The sequence below is a fragment of the Cricetulus griseus genome, chromosome 7 (genome assembly GCF_003668045.3).
Source record: "Cricetulus griseus strain 17A/GY chromosome 7, alternate assembly CriGri-PICRH-1.0, whole genome shotgun sequence".
NCBI lineage: Eukaryota > Metazoa > Chordata > Mammalia > Rodentia > Cricetidae > Cricetulus > Cricetulus griseus.
The window spans coordinates 19006309-19025255 of NC_048600.1; the positions used below are offsets into that span (position 1 = coordinate 19006309).

At 44.2% G+C, this 18947-nt stretch overlaps 1 protein-coding gene across 2 annotated transcripts; it reads right to left on the reverse strand.

Annotated features, from left to right (window-relative positions):
- Positions 1–5479: 5479 nt before the first annotated feature.
- Positions 5480–14680, reverse strand: LOC100773601 (b(0,+)-type amino acid transporter 1). Of its 2 annotated transcripts, XM_027424398.2 has the most exons (6): positions 13922–14680; positions 10662–10795; positions 10359–10488; positions 9337–9461; positions 6390–6477; positions 5480–5710 (listed from the first exon to the last, which is right to left on the reverse strand). In XM_027424398.2, exons 1-6 carry the CDS (start codon positions 14678–14680, stop codon positions 5480–5482), a joined length of 1467 nt encoding a protein of 488 aa, XP_027280199.1. The 2 variants fall into 2 exon arrangements, with proteins under 2 accessions (XP_027280199.1, XP_027280200.1); XM_027424399.1 differs by lacking the exons at positions 5480–5710; positions 6390–6477; positions 9337–9461; positions 10359–10488; positions 10662–10795 and adding an exon at positions 13609–13671.
- Between the last annotated feature and the right edge of the window lie 4267 nt (positions 14681–18947).

The window sequence follows — 18947 nt, forward strand, 5'->3', positions numbered from 1 at the left end:
ATTCCTAGAGACCAGATTGCATATTAGATACTGAGGTCAATGGAAAGCTTTTAAGATTGTTCCTTTCATTAAAACTTTCCACCCAGAGGTTTTAGATAAATGAGAAAACTAAGCCTTAAATTAAGAGCTAGTCAGAAGTTTAAAAAAATCCCACAATCTATGTCATAATAATTTTGCGTCTTAGGTGCATTTTATCATGCTCAAAATATGTATGGGGGGGGTGAGGCCCAGTATATAATGCTTGCCTCACATGCACAAGGACCCAGGTTCCATCTCCAGCACTGCAAAACAAACAAGCAAGCAAGCAAACAAACAAAAAATAGTGTGAAGAGGTATGGCCCCCATAGATTCATGATGTGAGTGCTTGGCCCATAGGGAGTGGCACTATTAAAAGGTGTGGCCTTGTTGGAGGAAGTGTGTAATTGTGGAGGTGGGATTTGAAGTCTCAAGTTAGGCCTAGTGTCACAGTCTCCTGCTGCCTGCAAGATGTGGGATTCTCAGCTCCTTCTCCAGCATCATGCCTGACTGTGTGCTGCCATGTCATACCATAATGGTAATGAATTAAACCTTTGAAATTGTAAGCCAGCCCCCATTTAAATGTTTTCCTTTATAAGAGTTGCCATGGTCATGGTGTCTCTTCACAGCAAAAAGGCCTCCCAGAATCACAAATCACTAAGAACTTTTAATCTTGTTCTTCATTTAGATTTGGTTTTGTTTTTTTGAGGCAGGGTGTCATGTAGTCTAGCTGTCCTTGAATTTGCTATATAACCATGGGTGACTTCAAACATCTGAGTTCCAGTGTCCATCTCCAAAGTGGAAGAGATTACTAGTGTGGACCTCCAAGCCTTCCTTATGTGGATAGAGATCAAAACCAGGGTTTCATACACATTAAACAAATATTCTACCCACTGAACTATATTCCCAGTCCCATTAAGGACTTTTTTAGGAAAGCCCGCAGGCTATCTATATCTATTTTTTAAATAGTTTTTTAATGATTTATTTTTTTATATGCTTTGATGTTTCACCTGCCTGCATGTATGTGCAAGGGTGTCAGATCCCCTGGAACTAAACTACAGACAATTTTGAGCAGTCATGTGAGTGCTGGAAATTGAACCCAGGTCCTCTAGAAGAGCAGCCAGCGCTCTACCCTGCTAAGCCATCTCTCCAGCCCCTATCTACATCTATTTTAAAGTAGATGCTGCCTGTACAATTTATCTGTGAGCTCAGAGTTACATCTCAGAATCATAACCTGCTTATATTATCTGCATATTTGTCTCACTCCATCTTGCACACCAGTGCCCCCAAGGGCTAGGCCAGGCAGGTTTTTTTCTTCTCTGACCCACGCCTAAGCAGGAACAAAGATTCAAAAGCTAGACAAAATTTCTTTTATGTGTGTTTGTGGAACCAGTTAGTCTTCTCTCAGAGGTAAATGAAGATTGTGCCTGTAGAAAGGAAGGAGACGGAGTGGTGCCAGGAGCAGGTCAGAGGAGATGGTTGACAGACCAGAGATCCGTGAGGGAGAACAGAGAGGATGAGTTCGCCAGTGCTGTATCAGGACTCAGGACCAATTGTGCTGCTGATGGCACTTGATGATCAAGAGCCCTAGGTACCTGTCAGACCCACAGTCACAAGTGAGGGCTGCACCCACTTCAGATGTCATTTGCAAGCCACAGGAGCTGCTGGTCCTTGGCCAAATGAGCTATAAACCAAGAGTCCGACAATCCCTATCTTACTGTTTGATGATTTGTTATAATGTCTTACAGAGCCCAGGAAAACAGTTATTTGTATTTAGCAGTTTATTATATTATTATTATTATTATTATTATTATTATTATATTACATTATTATTATAAGGGTGTAAATGGACTAAGAAGTGGCTTAGCTGGTAGAGTGCTTGCCTAGCATGCACAAAACCCTGGGTTTGATTCCCAGCACTGCATAAACTGGTGAGGTACTATTCTGTAATTGCAGCATTCCAGCATGATTTACAGGAGGATCAGAAGTTCAAGTCCATCTTTGATTGTATAAGTTTGAGGCTAGCCTGGATTAGATGTGACCCTGTCTCAAAATAAAACATATAAATGAACAGTGCCAAGCTACATAGGGTAAGGTGGGAAGGGCATAGAGTCCCAGCACACTAGCCTCCCTCATGAGTTCAGTAGCCTGGAAACTCTCCAACCCCTTCCTCTGGTTTTGTATAGAATCCCTATTATACAGGCGTACTTGAGTGAATCACTGGCCTTTGATAACTGAACTTAATCTCTAGCCCTTCCCCCCTCTCCAGAGGTTAGGCTGAACACTCCAATCCTCCAATCCCACAGTTGGTTTCTCTAGCCTAGCCCACCATCTGCTTAGAGGGGGAGCTGGGTAAGACCAGCCTCTTTTGAAGCTTTCTTTCTCTGTAACAGGGTATTCTCCTCAGGAAGACGGGATGCTGGAATTTCACTATGGAACTACGCAGGATCTGGGCTCAACAACAGTTCACAATTCAGGACTGTGCTAGAACAGAAATAAGGTTTCATTCCCAATTTGCTGGTAGAGAGTCCCTAAAACCTTTGGAACGACTAGAATGCTGAATATTTTTATATGGTAATAAAATGGTAAGTGCCTGGGGCCCCCAGGCTGGTTTAGAACTTTCAATCCACTACCCCCAGGAAGGGGACAGAAGAGATAGCATTCAAGCAATAACTTAATCAGTCATTCATACCTAAGGACACCTCTATAAAAACTCCTGAATGACAGGATTTGGAAATCTTCTGAGTAAAGCCAGGCTGTGGTGGTGCATGCCTTTAATCTCAGAGGCAGGTGGATCTCTGTGAGTTCGAGACCAGCCTGGTCTACAAGAGCTAGTTCCAGGACAGCCTCCAAAAACACAGAGAAACCCTGTCTCTGAAAGAAAAAAAAAAAAGAAAAGAAAGAAGAAATCTTCTAAGTAAACACATGGAGGTACTAGAGAAAGTTGGGTGACTTTTCCTGAGAAGACGTCAACAAACATCTATTTACCCAGCAAGAGGGCTCAGCAAACAGAGACACTCATGTGCAGACCTGACCACCCTGGGAATCTTGTGAATTTCAGGAGCTTCCAGAGACTTGTTAGTTATCTACTTCCTGAGCCTTGTAAGTTTTGTTAACTTCGTGAGTCTTAACAAACCTCCCTCCAGGATGGAGTATTTCAAACCAGAGGAAACTGTTGCTATCCAAGAAAGTGAACCAGAGCTGACCTCGAAGCTGCATTCCTCTCCTCTGACCTTGCACTGTGCATCTCTTCCATTGAGTGTTTCTAAGTTGAACTTTTTATATTCAGTTGGTAATCATAAATAAAATGGCTTTCTGAATACTGTGAATCATTCTAGCAAATTATTCTGCTTGAAGGGGGAAGCTATAGGAATGCCCTATTCCAAAGTCACGCTGGATAGATGTGTAGGTAGCATGGGAACCCAGTACTTAAATCACTGGTGTCTGAAGTGATGGTAGTCATGAGGGACTGAACCCTTAAACCTGAGGGAGGAGCTTGAACCAATCTCAGACTCTGTGAGAAATGAATGGAACTGTTGAACTTCTCTGATTCGTGTCTACCGTGACACAAGTTTATGGGGTGAGTGGTGGTTTGAATGAGAAGGCCCTCAGTAGGCTCAGATGTTTGAATACTAGGTCCCTTTGGTGGAGCTATTTGGGTAGGTTTAGGAGATATGACTTGCTGGAGGAAGCGTGTCACTGAAGGCAGGCTATGAGGTTTGAAAAGCCTCACACCATTCCCACTGTGCTCTCTGTCACATGCTTCAAGTTCAAGATGCAATTTCTCAGCTGTTGCGTACACCATGCCTGCCTGCTGCCACACTTCCCTGCCATAGTGGTGATTGACTCTTATTCCTATGGAACCATAAGCCCAAATAAACACTGTCTGTAAGTTACCTTGGTCATGGTGTTTTAACAGAGCAATAAAAAAGTAATGAATGTGTGCAAGGTGCACTAAAACCATACAGGAGTTGTCTAAATCCAGTTTTCAGGAGAAACTAAAAGATGTTCTCTTCCCATTTCTTTTGAATCACCCCCCTGCCCTCAGATGCTCTTAGGATCTGTAATCCCACCCTCATTCTAGGCACCTGTCATTCTTCATCTCCCACATCCTTCCCAGGATAGCCACCATAGCTATTCTCTCATTTCGATGTAGTCCTATAACTATACTAGCCTTCTTGGGAGCTGCTCTAGCCCTTTGTCCTTTCTCCTGGCCCTTCCTTTCACTCAAATCCAGTAAACCCTCCTCCTTAGCAATACAGCACTGTTCAAGCAAATAGGTAGCTTCAAACCACAGCAGAAGTCTTCCCAAACAAGAATTATCATAGACAGGGGCTGGAGAGATGGCTCAGGGGTTAAGAGCACTGGCTGTCCTCCCAGAATTCCTGAGTTCAATTCCCAGCACCCACATGGCAGCTTACAATTGTCTGTAACTCCTGTTCCAGGGTACCTGACACCCTCACACAGACATACATGCAGACTAAACACCAATATACATAAAATACAAATAAATAAAGTATTAAAAATTGCCACAGACAAAAAAAAATGAAAACCGGGCGTTGGTGGTACACACCTTTAATCCCAGCACTCGGGAGGCAGAGGCAGGCAGATCTCTGTGAGTTCGAGGCCAGCCTGGTCTCCAGAGCAAGTGCCAGGATAGGCTCCAGAGAAACCTGTCTCCAAAAACCAAAAAAGAAAAAAATTGCCACAGACAAATCTTGTCTAGATTGAAGAAATAAGTGCACATTCAGACTCATTGGAGACAAAATGAGAAATTTATTTTATGGTATCAGTTGTCCCAGAAAAATCAACAATACACTGTTTGCCTATATATGCATGATGCCCTGGGATTAATCACTAGCTTCAAAAAATAGAAAAAAAGAAAAAGAAGGAGGAGGAAGAGGAGAAGAAGGACATAAATCTCAAGAAATACTATCAAGTGGCAATTGGGTCACAGGACAAAGATCAAAACTACTCTTTCAGATCCTGCCCCCTCTTTGGTGCCACATCTTTTTGAAAGCATATCTGATCATATATCATCTTCACTCTTCTTGCCATGCTGCCTTTCTCTTCTTCTCAACCCAATTGATACAAGTGACCCCATAGAAATCCCAAGATGTGCAACTCTGCACCTCAAGCAGTGTCAGAGGCCAAATAAGACTATGGAATTCCAAGGACAGAAACCCAAAAAAGGGACTCATTCCATGCTGACCACTTAGGCTACAAATAGCAACTAAATGTCTATTTGTAACAGACACAACAGAGGGTTCCTTTGTAAAACAAGGTGGTCCCTGTGTCAAAGAAATAAGTTTCAGGGAAATGGTATAGTGTCCTGGTAGATATTCCCAAACTTCAAGGCAGCTGTACTATAGCACTAGGTGCTTCTAGAATTACATCTAGTGGATTTACAGAGAACCAGCAAGAATAGTGGAGAGAACAGAGCACAACCTCTGTGACCATCAATTCAATGACCTTTAGTGGTTGGAGCAACTTCCAGGAGCAGCTGGAGATGTGTAGTGGCTGCTTCCATACATTTGGACTGGCACTGAAAGCGGAAAAGCAGGAAATACACCAGGAAGCCACTGAGCAGGAAGAAAAAGATATACAAGGATTCCATCTGGGGATGGTGGATAATGAGTGCCAGTACCAGGTAGAGAGACACCAGGAGCATGATGGCAGGAATGAAGATGGGAACCTGCAGAGGGCACAAAGAGGTTATTTGACCCCTGAGACTGGAATGGTGAGGGAGGGGTGTCCTTCCTACCCACCTCTCAGTTATCTCCATGGGCCACTAGTGTCTTTCCTCCAGTATCTGCTAGAATACCAGACTGGGCCTGGGGAGCCACCTGCCAGGCTACATGGGGACTCTTTAAGAAGCTGAGTCTGAGGCCCAGCATTGGCCTCTCTGTGCCACCTCCCTCATTTGTGTTCCATCTTTCTCCCTCTCGGCCTTCCAGAGGAGAAATGACCAATAACCATTACCACCACCCCCCAAAAAACATTTGGTGTTCTACCAAATACAATGACAGCAGCAGCCGCTGACATTCCTTGTCTAGATCAGTGGTTCTCAACCTGTGGCTCTTGACCCCTTTGAGGGCTGAACAGCCCCTTTCTGAGAAGTCTCATATCAGATATCCTGCATACCAGATGCTTACATTACAATTCAAAACAGTAGCAAAGTTACAGTTATGAAGTAGCAACGAAAATAATTTTATGGTTGGGGGGTCACCACAACATGAGGAACTGTATTAAAGTGTCACAGCATTAGGAAAGTTGAGAACCACTGGTCTAGGACTTGAAGGAGTCAGTGGCCCCAAAATATGCTTCATATAGACCCTATTTGGAAAATGCCCAATGACTGTCCAGAAGGCTACCTTGTAAGTATGGGGGAGATTCTTTGTCTTTATTCGCAAGTACAGAAGACAGCCAAAGGTGGTTCCAGAGGTTAGCCAGGAGAAGAAGCTGCAGTGAAAAAATGAAACGTGTAGAGGAGGCCTTCTCTGATGGAATATAGCTGGATCAGGACAAAAATGTTCAAGGAGAAGGAGGAACGTTTGGTTTTCTTTAGAAGGAGAACCTAGGACTATACAGACGGCTCCATCGTTAAGAGCATTTCTGCTCTTACAGAACAGCCAGATTTGTTCCCAACACCCATATGGCAGCTCACAACCATCTTTAAATCCAGCTCCAAGAGATCTGATGCCTTCTTCTGACCTCTGTGGGAACCAGGCATGGATGTGGTATATAAACATACATGTGGACAAAACACATACACATATACAATAAAATCAATAAGTCTTAAAAACAAAGCAAAAAAAACCAGAGGTGACCCACAAACAAAAGACATGAAATTGGGATAAGGACTTGGGAGAAGGAGGAATGGGGCTTGGGGTGGGGTATAAGAGCGGGCAGAGGAATGAGTGTGGCCAGAATGTATTTTATACATATATGAATTGTCAATAAGAGAAGACAGAGGGATGAGTGTGGTCAAAATGCATTTTACACATACATGAAATAGTCAAAGAATAATTGCTTCTTGGCCTTTCAGCTAAAATCAAGTGTAAAACAGTCAAATCATAAATTAATTTTTAAAATAAAACTTTTTTTAAAAGAGGGTATGGTGGAATCTCAAGGAGGCCTATGTTCACAGGAGGAAAAATGCATTGGAAGCAGAGCTCTTCTCCCAACCCATCTTTCCTTCTGGGCTGATGACATCACATGTAGGCCACTAAACACCCAGTCAGCCCTTGCCTCTGTCCTTTTCAAGATCTATAGTTTGGGTGGCTGCTGCCATTCTGATAAGATTCCATCCAAGAGTCTGGTGAAACAGCTTAGTCAGTAAAGAGCTTGCCACACAAACACAAAGACCTGCTCAATCCCCAGAAGCCATGTGGAAAAGCCAGGTGTGGTGCTAGGGGCTTGTAATCCCAGCACTGTGAAAGCAGAGACAAGTGGATCCCTAGGGCTCACTGGCCAGCCAGCCTAGCCTACTTGGGTAGTTGTGTACTTGGGAGGCAAAGGTAGAAATATTTCTGTAAGTTCTAGGCCAACTTGGACTACCGAGCACATTCTAGATTAGCCAGAGCTACATAGTGAGACCCTATATGTGCTGGCTAGTTTTGTCAACTTGACACAAACTAGAGTTAAAATTAAAGGAGGGACTATCAATTGAAGAAATACCTCTATAAGATCTGGCTATAGGGCAGTACGTTAATTAGCAATTGATGACAGAGGCCCAGCCCATTGTGAGTGGTTCTATCTCTGGGCTGGTGCAAGTCATGGAGAGCAAGCGAGTAAGCAGCACCCTTCCAAGGCCTCTGCATCAGCTCCTGCCTCCAGGTTCCTGTCCTGTTTGAATTCCTGTCCTAACTTCCTTCAGTGATGGACTACAATGTGGAAGAAGTGTATGCCAAATAAACCCTTTCTTTTGGTTTTGGTCATGGTGTTTCATCACAGCAATAGAAACCCTAACTAGGACATTGTCTTAAAAAATATAAATGACATATAAGAAATGACTTCCAAGTTTGTTCCCCTGACCTCCACACATACATGTGTATGTGTACACACACACACACACACACACACACACACACACACACCTGCATACACATGAATACATACACAAATTCTATCTAACTTGGCAAGCAGGGACCAGAAGAAGCCACCTCTTGAGGTGATGAAGACTATAAAGTGTTAGTTAGGTCCTAACTGAATGGATCACCCCAAGATTCTTGCTCTGCATTGAGACATTCTTGATCACATTCCCCACTCTACCTGATGACACCCCACATCCCTAGACCCACAATGGATTAGATTTTGTTATTACTGTATAATAATTTCCATCTTTCTCATGGGAAAAACAATGAACATAAAACATTGTTTGTGATGTGGTGTTCTTAGGAATTGCAACAAGCACTGAATGTCCCCTTCCAGATTAGACAACAGAACAGGGAACATGTGATGCCTGAGAAGTTTCTAGAACTCCCTTTACACCCAGATTCTATGCTCATCTGACAGTTAAAGAATAGACCCTGCTTCAAATCACAAAAGCCCGTGATTTCTGTCTTGAGGAAAATATCAGAAGGGACTCAGAAGATCCCCTCCCTGTGCTGAAATCATTCACTGTGCCCAAACAGCTTGGTGTGGCTCTACACTGAGTTCTGGAGAATCACATAAGACAAAATCCAGGGCACAATCCCAGACAGACTATAGAGGGGAAAGCAATCATGCCAAGTCCAAGGGCTCCCAGCATTACAATGCATGCATGTCCTTTTTTTTTTTCTAAAAAAAAAAAAAGGATTTATTTATTTATTTATTTTTATGTGCATTGATATTTTGCCCTCATGTATGTCTGTGTGAAATGCCAGATTCCTTGAAACTGGAGTTACAGACAGTTGTGAGATACCATGTAGGTGCTGGGAATTTAACCTAGGTCCTCTGGAAGAGCAGCCAGTGCTCTTAACCACTGAGCCATCTCTCCAGCCCATCCTAAATGTCCTTTAGCATCATCTTATCAGCAGAATTAAGGAAGAAAGTAACAGTGGTAGCACAAGCCTTAGGCTATCTCATGGGGAAATATCTGTCTTACTGAATGTGCAGAGAGGAGAGCCACATTTAATTTTGGAAACATAACAGAGAGAATGGCTGAAATATATGTAGAGATATGAGGATTCTGAGTCTGGCACACACATGTACATAGGAGCTCCAGAAGACAACACACACATTTATATGTGCGTGTATATATACAAGTTTGTACATATCAGGGTATATAGATACATGGATGTCTAGGACACAGACACCAGCTGTGAATATCTCACTTACCTCAAGAGGGTCACAAAGGTGCTGAAGTTTCCTGGAATGACCAGGACCAAAGCTGCAGCTGTAGTGAAGACCATGGCTGGGGCTGGTGTAAGTCGATGCACATGAATCATGGACATCAGCTGGGGCTGGAAAACAGTCGGTGAGAGAGAGGCTGTAGAAAAACTACAGTAAGCACTCTGTCCCCGCTCATGCTTTGGGCACAAGTGTGTCCAATCTAATGGTCATTAGTAACATGGCTTCCAGGGCAGAGTTTTCCTTCGGTTACTATGATACACTGAATTATTATCCTCCAAATATTCAGTCTCCCTCTCTTTGCCTCTATGTCAGGAAAATGGTTTTCAAACATTGATGTGGGCTAGGCTGTGTCACTTGATTCATCCAATTAAAAAAAAAAACAAAAAAAAAAACGAGTGCAAATGACAAGCGAGTGCTCTAAATGTGGTTATATGTTTGGTTCAACATCTTAAACCCCAATCCTGAATGAATCAAGAAATGCCCCCCAGGAACCACCTCTGCTTCGGTCTAGATCCCTGAACTAGGAACAGACTCATTCCAAAATAAGAATGACCCAAACAAACAGGGCCACAGCTAACATGAAGAGCAACAGTTAAAAGTTGTTGCAAGCCACTGGGGTTTGGTGGTTGTCTGTTATTCAATAGCATTATCATAATAAAAGAGATGAAGAATCTCTGAGGGAAAAGGGCATTGTGTGTACTCAGTGCCTCTTCCCTGTGGCCTCTATACCCTTGCTATTCACATATAGACTTTATCACACACATCTCCCACCCCCACATAATCTAGAACCATGACAGCCCTGAAACCTGAAAGAGATTAGGGACACATCAGAAAGGTATGGAACGTCCGTGCCCCATCCTCAGAAGAAAAGAGGGCCACATCTGATTGGGGAAGTCCAGGCTTGTGCTAAATGCTAGGCTTTGGCAGGAGAAGGCATAGGTGAAAGATCTCCCAGCACCCTCTTGCAGCTCTCACCACCTCACTTGGCCCCAGATTCCACCTCTTACCATGTGACCTTCTCTTGCAGCTGCATAGCACAAACGGCTGCCACTGAAGAAAGCCCCATTGACCGTACCAAACGTCGACAGTGCAACAGCCAAGGGCACCAGCCAGGCCCAGGACCCCAGAACCTGGTTTCTAGAACAACAGAGGGATCAAAGGAAAGATCTCCTAGCAGTGACTTAGAAAGGGGCCACAAAGCCTCCTTGGATGTAGAGAAAACAATGCATTAAAAGGCAAGTTCAGATCCACGTAGAGCACCCTCCTTCTCTATCCCTAAACGCAAGGTACACACCACATGATCCACTCACCCCCAGATCACAGCCATGGCGTCAGAGGAGAGGATCTCCGAGGGCGACATAACCAGCAGGTAACTGATATTGACCAGGACATACAGGATGGTGACCAGGGGGATGGCAATCATCACTGCCCATACCAGGTTCTGCTGCAGGGTCAGGGAGATGGGGACAAAGGTTAGCCAATGAGGCCTTCCTAGGCCTTCAGAGCTATGCAGTCCACAGGGTTACTGCGCCAGACCCTGGGAAATGGAAGCACTGTGTTCCTCCCCATGAGAACGTGATCCCCATGGCAGGGGCACACAATCAGGCAGATGTGTAGGAAGTGACAAAAGGTACTTGACAGACAGCAATGTAGGCACAGAGGAAATGGTGGAGGCATCACCAGAGCGTTCAGTAAGAAGAGGGCCCTTCAGCTGGGCTCTCTTTGAGGCACAGAAACAACTCAGGAAGGTGGGAAGGAGAATTTCTTGCAGAGGAAACAAGAAGAGAAAGGAGGCTAAAGTTCTCACTAGTCTGCTTTGCAATAGTTATGATTTGCCCCTCATGGAAACATCTGATTAGCACATCTCCTCTTTAGCCTCAAAGAAAACACTATTTCCAGGGCTTTCTGCGAAGAGTGAACTCTGCTTCTGGACATTCTTGGATGTGGAGAGGGAAAGGAAAGGAGTGTGGGACACAGACTGGGGCAGTCATCTGACCTATTCCAGCTCTTGGCCACTAGCCTCCATGTAGACGCGTCCTCACTCCCTGTGTACCCTCAGACGTTGGCAGGCTCTGTCCTCTCTGGCCTCCAAGTTCATGTTCATGCTGCTTCTGCAGAGCTGTGGTTAGACTGCAGTCTCCTCTCCCAGGAGGCCTTATTTGACTGTTCTGCTTTGTTGGTCACCCTCCCGAGAGGACCATGTTGCAAATTAGTGAAAATGAAGCAGATGACATAGCAAGAGACTCTTGTATGGGTACCCCCAGGCTCCCCTCAGCTTTAAAATCTGAGACTCTGAGTTCAAAGGCAAGTGCCTTGGCCAAAGAATGGATACAGCAGCTATTGCTTTACCACCCAGGGGTTGGAATGTGGTTCTGCCTAGATTCGCAGGAGGCTACCTGGAGCCAAGATACTCTCACTCCCACAGGTCTCTTGGGGATGCTGTCAGCACAGTGAGCACCTAATATGCATGACTCAACCTCACAGGTAGTCAAGACCAGGAACCTAGTATGCTTTTGAATTTGACCTTTCCCCAGGCAACTTTCTCAGTAGTAACGAGCTGTGACAATGGTAGGTAGGGTCCCTGGGTTGAATCATAGATTCAACAGTGAGATTTTCTGATTTCACTCTGAGGGACCTGTATTCTTCATTCAAATCACAAGGAGTCTGCATATAAGTGACCCTGGTTTGGCAAAGTTTCTGTAGTTTTTCTGATGGAGGTGAAGAGAGTATAAAATAAATATGCCCTTTAGAACAAGGTAGGGCAGAGTCTCAAATGCTAGCATTCTGTTGATTGGCTTAGGGTTTGCTTTGAATCCCCCCTCCCCCACAAAACAAAAAACAAACAAAAAAAACTGGCCCTAACAGAAACCAGCAAACAACAGCCATGAACCAATTCTAGCCTGTGGCCTAATTTTTGTCAATAAAGTTTTATTGAAACACGGCTGTGTTCCTATATTTGCCTATATTTGCTACCAAGGAATTCAGTATTTGTGACAGGGACTAATGAATACTGGACCTAAAATCTTAACTACTGGATCCTCTCTAGAAAAGCTTTGCTGATAACCACTGCAACCATGAGCGCTTGTCTTCAACTTCAGAGACCAGCTTCCAGGACCCTGCTCTTGACCTAGCTGAAAGCCCAGGGTCTAGATTGAGAAAGGAGACTCTACTACTGTGAGGCAACCATATGCCGATGCCACGCATTTACTTGAGAGTTTCCCAATCCATGTGCCAAGAATGTACCCGTGAAACCTCAGAGCCCTGTGAGGAAGTCAGGGCAGTTATTACGATGGTCCCTTTTCATAGACAAAGACTTAGGAACATGAAATTATATGCAAGAAATTAAAACCACCAGGCATGCTGGTAACTCCTGTAATCCCACTATTTAGGGGGTGAGGACAGGAAGATCAGACGTTCAAAGACATTCTTAGCCACAACACAAGTTCAATGCCCACCTGGGCTACAATGAGACTGTGTCTTAAAGAAGACAAATAAAAACAAGGATGGGGGGGGCAGGTGAGGCAGAGGGAACTGGGATTGATATGTAAAATAATCTTATTTCTAATTTAAATAAAAATTGTAGAGAAAGAAAAAAAAAAACAAAGATGAGATCCTAGGACTCCAAGCATGCATTCTCTCTTTCTCCTCTGTTTTTGTATCTCTTTCCTCTGCCTCTCCTCTTCTGTCTTTCTGTCTCCCCACTCCCCATCTCTGTCTGTCTCTCCCCTGTCTCTGTTTCTCTCTCTCTGCTCTGTTTCTGTCTGTCTGTCTGTCTGTCTGTCTGTCTGTCTGTCTCTGTCTCTCTCCCCCTCTCTGCTCTTGCTCTTCTGTCTCAAAGCTGCCATTCTCATCTCAAGCTGCCCTCCAGTGAGGACAAGCCCTTGCCAAGATTCTGAAAGCTGGTATGCCCCTAAGTCAGCCCAGTGAGGACAGCAGAAGACTTGCAGTTCCCATTCTGTGAGAATTTGAAACTCCTGCAAGGGAAAAAGAAAACAAACAACATCTCAGAAAATATATTTATAGCAAAGAGTCTGAATATTAATAACTGAAGATTCAAATGCCACAACTGAGTCCCTTCAGACCTGCTAGCACACTGATTATCCGGGCCAGAATCACAGGAAGGGTGAACAGGCATGGCTGGTTTATTCTCCAAGCCAAAGTATGCTATGTCCTCAAGTGGCTCCAGACTTCAGGAACTATGAATAAGTATCTACTGCAATGTTCTGGAGGGAACAATCCAGGAGGTAGCCAGCAGAATCAATAAGAATGCTGGCAGTATGAATTCAGAATAATTCCCCTTTTGGAAACTTCAGTTTTCCCCTGTAAAAAAATAGTCCATGGGGCATGACAGCATGAAGTACTTACCTCTACTTTAGTTAGAAGGCATAGTTAAAAACCCATAAGCTAATCAAGGCAGGTGGGCTGCCATGAAAGTCCCATGAGTATAGCAAGAGAGCCTTGATTCCAGTTAGGTTGCTCATGTTCTCAGTCATTTGAACCCCAGTTGGAACCCCGGTTCCTGGAGCTGCGGATGTTCAGAGGTTCAACCCCAGAGCAATACTCAACTCACCTTTGGGTTCCTGAGCTCCTCTACCACTATGTTGATATTATTCCAGCCATCAAAGGACCACAGGCCCTGGTAGAAAGCCATACCAATGCGCCCTGCCTGCTGTGTAGTGTTGTGGAAGGCAAATAGCAGGAATTCTGTACGACTACGGCCCTGGGCCAGCACCACAGTCCCACCCACTACAATGACAAGCAATGAGAACACTTTGGCTGCCGTGCACACGTTCATCACCACCGTGGACAACCGTGAGCTCCAGAAGTTGATCAGTAGCAGCAACAGGATGCAAGAAGAAGCTACAATCTTGACCATGATCTGAGGGAGGGAGGAGCAGCCTGGGTAAAAGGGAGCCAGGGCATACTCAGCGAAACTCAGAGAGACGGCAGTGATGGCGGCTGGTCTGGCCACCAGGACAAATGTGTAGATAACCAGGAAGGCAGGCAAAGAGCCAAAGGTTCGCAAAATGTAGGTATAGTCTCCCCCAGATTCAGGAATCAGGCTGCCCAGTTCAGCATAGCACAGGGCACCCAGCATTGCCAGGATGCCACAGGTTGCCCAGACAATAAGACTGGCTCCAGGACTGCCCATGTAAACCAAGACACCCTGTGGTGACATGAAGATGCCAGAACCAATCATAGAGCCAGCAGTCATGGACACTGCACTCCACAGACCAATCTCCCTCTTTAGTGTCAGCCTCGGTGCCCCACAGCCCTGCTCTTGCCCTGCAGGTCTGTCACTGCCATCTCTCTCCTCGCTTCTCTCCATCTCGAGACTTCAGCAGATACTGCCTCTGGTTGGTGACAGGCACAGGCTCTGGTACCTATTGTCTGTGGGTTTCCTGAAAGCATTAATGATTACAGTGCTGGAGGGAGTCCAAGCCAGAGGTCAAAGACAGGGTGTGATCTAGAAGGAGCTGAGCAAGCAAGCACCAGACCAGCTCAAGCCTCAGAACAGACAGTCTGTAGGAGATGGTCTGTGGTCACAGTCAGTCATGAGAGGTCCAGGAGAGAAAGGGTTGAAATCTCTACTGATAGCCAGAATGTGGCTCAAGGAAAAGGGTGCAAGTTCCAACCCCAGCCCCGAAGGTGGGACGGAGGAAAGAAAGGGAGAGAGGGAAGGAGGGAGGGAGAGAAGGAGGGAGGGAGGAGGGTGAGAAGGAGGGAGGGAGGAGGGAGGGAGGGAGGGAGGGAGGGAGGGAGGGAGGGAGGGAGGGAGGGAAGGAGGGAAGACATTTCCGTTGTCCAGTTCCATGGCAGCATGACAGCTGGATGTGTACACAATATCAGCAGGACAGTCAAGCTGCTGCATCTTCCTTTCATCCCACATCTCTCCGTTCCCCATCCCCACTTTACCCCTCTGCTCCTAGTATCCCCCTTCCACCTTCACATCGCATGTAGAGTCTCTACTCTTAGCCACTTCCTTCTCCCTTGTCAGGGAGCAAGCTCCTGCATCCTGCAGCTTCTTCACCAATCCTCCTGGTTCTTCCCTGGGCTAGGCTTTATGCAATTGGCTTTAAGACTGTATTGGAATCCTTGCTTCTTGGTAGACTTGGTTAAAAAATGTCTCAGACTCTCCAGGTGGTGGGGGGGCTAAGAATGTATAAAATGTGGTAAGCAAACCTGTTTGGGTGGGTGGTGACTGAAACATAAATTGACAAAGCATTGCTCTAGGATGAGACTGCTGATTTCAAATCCCAGATCTACGGCCTGAAAGTTGGGTGACCTTGAACCAGATCTCTGAACTTCATCTTACTCTCCATCGGTTAGTAACACCTATCTTGTAGAACTACTTGAATTAACTAACAATCTGAAGAAGTTTGAATAATATATGAAGCAAAGTATGAATTTCATCACTGTGGTCATCACCTTACTCTCTGAATTATTTTCCTTAGTTCCATTGGGAAACAGAGGGTTTGGCATTAATACCAGGAGGAGAAAAGATTAAAGGGATATATATATATATATATATATATATATATATATATATATATATAACGTCCAGTATTCTGTGTTATGTGAGTTGGTCAAAGAAAGAGGTCACTCCAAGATGAATTTTCTAGGCCTTTGTGGCAGCGGGAAGGTCCAGCCTCTGATGGACCTTGAATCTCATACCAAGGCATATTTATTGATTATTGCACAAACTTGTCTTTTGGGTAAACAAGTTCATCATAACAAAGATAAAAATCTAATCTATATGTTCTCTGAAGGAAAGCATCAGATCCCTGTTGCTTCAGTTCTTATTGTGCACCGTTTGCAGTACCCAGTGATCCAAGAACTTCAGGTATGCCGGAAGTGTCTAGGGAGGTTGTGCAGCTGCTTCAGAAAAACAACTCTGGAAATCACAAAAAGCAATCATTGTTTTCCACAACGATTTCTTCAAGGCTAAAGTACTTCTAGAAAACAACTATCCACTCTAATGTTTACCCTAGATACAGTGAAAACAACTGCTCATTCTAAGGTCTACCCTAGCTACAGTGATTCTGCTAGCTTCCTACAACAATTTAATAGCACTAAATTTCTTTGATCGATAAATAATACTTATTTCAGGACAGTGTGTGTAGCTTTTATATTGATCATCCCCTTTGCTTTAAAAATACTGAATAATGGGACCTTTGCAAGTTACAGGAATGTGAGAAGAACTTACTAGAATTTAGGGTAAAGATGTTGACTCCAAAAGTGAGCGAAGAGCTTCCCATCCAGCTCTTCTAGCTCAAGCTAGCCACATGGACAACTTGGATCTCATGAATGTGTCAGTAAGGCTTTCAACAGACACTCTATTGTCATGGCTCCTGAGTGTTCTACCTTTCATATCTGTTGCAAGACCAGCATCCTAGGTGTAGGTGTAAGATTTACTCGAGTTGTTTACAGGCTGTGGTCCAGTTCATTCAACAACGTCTGTCTACCAATGGAAAGTCTAGGAATCCAGTAGATATTCAGTCCATGAGGCTGGATGTCTCAGCTTGTCTTCAGTATACACCAGGATCCCAAAAGAGTAGGCTCCAATGCCAGTGAAGGGATGGACTTGTTAGCAAGAGCAAGGACAAGCAGACAAAGAGCAAGAGCTTCCTTCTGCCCTGTTCTGTAGCTAGGCTGCCACCAGAAGGGGTGGCCCAAATTTAAGGTGGATCTTCCCACCTCAAAAGGTCCAAATTTAGGGTGAGTCTTCCCACTTCAAATGATTTAATTAAGAAAAATTCCTCACGCCCAATGTTGGTGGCACATGTCTTTAATCCCAGCACTCGAGGCAGAGACAGGGAGATCTCTGTGAGTTCAAGGCCAGCCTGGTCTACAGAGCGAGTTCCAGGACAGCCTCCAAAACAATACAGAGAAACCCTGTCTTGAAAAAGAAAAAGAAGAAGAAAGAAAGAAAAAGAAATATCCCTCATATGTGTACCCAGCTGCTTGTGTTTCAGTTAATTATGGATGTATTCAAGTTGACAACCAAGACTAGCCATTTAAACGCTACGCTGTGAGTCCTGATAGTGCAAAGCCACCACTCTTGAAACTGGTCTGTGTGTGTAGCCCTGGCTTCGGTGACCACTGAAGTTCTGAGGGCTTGGGGGGGGGTTGTTTTTGCTTTGTTTGTTTGTATTTTAGTGTAATCTGTATATACTGGGGAAGTTTCACTGGTTATTTCTTTTTGACAAGTCTATCAATATTCTTCCATCAGTCTTTTGCATAATCATCTTGCCCAGGCTTCTTTTGAAATAATCTCCAAAGCATTTTCCAGTCCTTCGGGTGGCCATTCCGAACAAAATATTAACTTCCTTTTTATAGATATATCAAGTTACTTTGAGATGTGGAGACCTTTAGAAGGGGCTTCCTCCAAATCCTTCTCTTCCCATTTGAAAAAAATCATTCAGTCATCCAGTCACACATCCTGGGGAACCCTGAGGACTAAGGCCAAGTGCTCAGAACATGGTGTTACACCTGGTCTGTGACGTGCTATGAGGAAGGAGAGAAACCACTTATGGGTTCTATAGTCTCTAATAAGTCACTATAAAAGCAGGTCACTGATCAAGCAGGATTGCAGGACAAGGACTCGGAAGTCTTGTTTCTCCTGGCAGCCCTGAACAGGGGCAGAAGTGGGTTTATAAGCACAAAAACAATAAGTGTTTGTTGCCAAGTTACAGTTACTATGGCTGTTCCTAACCACAGAAAAAAACAAATGAATCTGATTGGTTGGACTGAAAAACTCACACTCTTGTTTCTGACTACCTGATGACAGATGTGTACCACTGAGCCCAGCATAACAGCACTATTCTGAGGAAACAGTTCAGATTTATACCAGGCAATAAATGGATAAATTAAATGTAATATATCTGTACAGTGGGATGTTACTGATATATATAAAAAAATGAAGTATAGATACATACAACTACATGAAAGAAGTCAGACACAACTGCAGAGGATGGAGCCCAGGTGACAGCCATTGTCTAGCAAGTATGGCACTCCAGGCTCCACCACAAGTACCACAAAAAACCGGGTAAGGTGGCACACACTATAATACCAACATTTGTGAAGTTGGGAGTTTAAGGCCACTCTTGGCTACACAGTTAGTTCAAGACCAGCCTGGACTGCTTGTGATCCTGTTTCAAGAAACAAAAAACAACAAAAATCAAGCAGAAAGCAAGACACAAAAGACTCCATAGTATTATGGCTGTATTTTTAAAAAGTTTCTAGGGTAGATAAACCCACTGAAACAGTATGGATTTTTTTTGGGGGGGAGAGTGATTTTAAAAAATCTTCTAGCGTTGGCTACTGCTCCTGGTTGTATAACATTATAAATGTAATTTCTTAAAGTACCTGGGAATCAATCTGCGTTGGTAAGCTCAATAGTTAGCTTTTGTCTAGCACGTGTTAGTCTGGGTTCAATTCTTGGAACTGTTAAACAAACAGGAAAACAATAACAACAATACCCAAAAGACAGGCAAAACAAAACAGAAACACTAAACTTACATGAAAACCATTATTACGTTATATATATTTTACTTCAAACATTTTTTTAATTAAGAAGAAGATGGTGGGGCTGC

Excerpts from the sequence above, each read along its gene's own strand:
- LOC100773601 (XM_027424398.2), bottom strand. The coding sequence starts at position 14,680 with ATGGAGAGAAGCGAGGAGAGAGATGGCAGTGACAGACCTGCAGGGCAA. Across the intron at positions 10,796-13,921 it reads AGGAGCTCAGGAACCCAAAG|CAGAACCTGGTATGGGCAGT; the intron begins GTGAGTTGAGTA and ends CTGACCCTGCAG. Across the intron at positions 5,711-6,389 it reads ATCTCCCCCATACTTACAAG|GTTCCCATCTTCATTCCTGC; the intron begins GTAGCCTTCTGG and ends TGCCCTCTGCAG.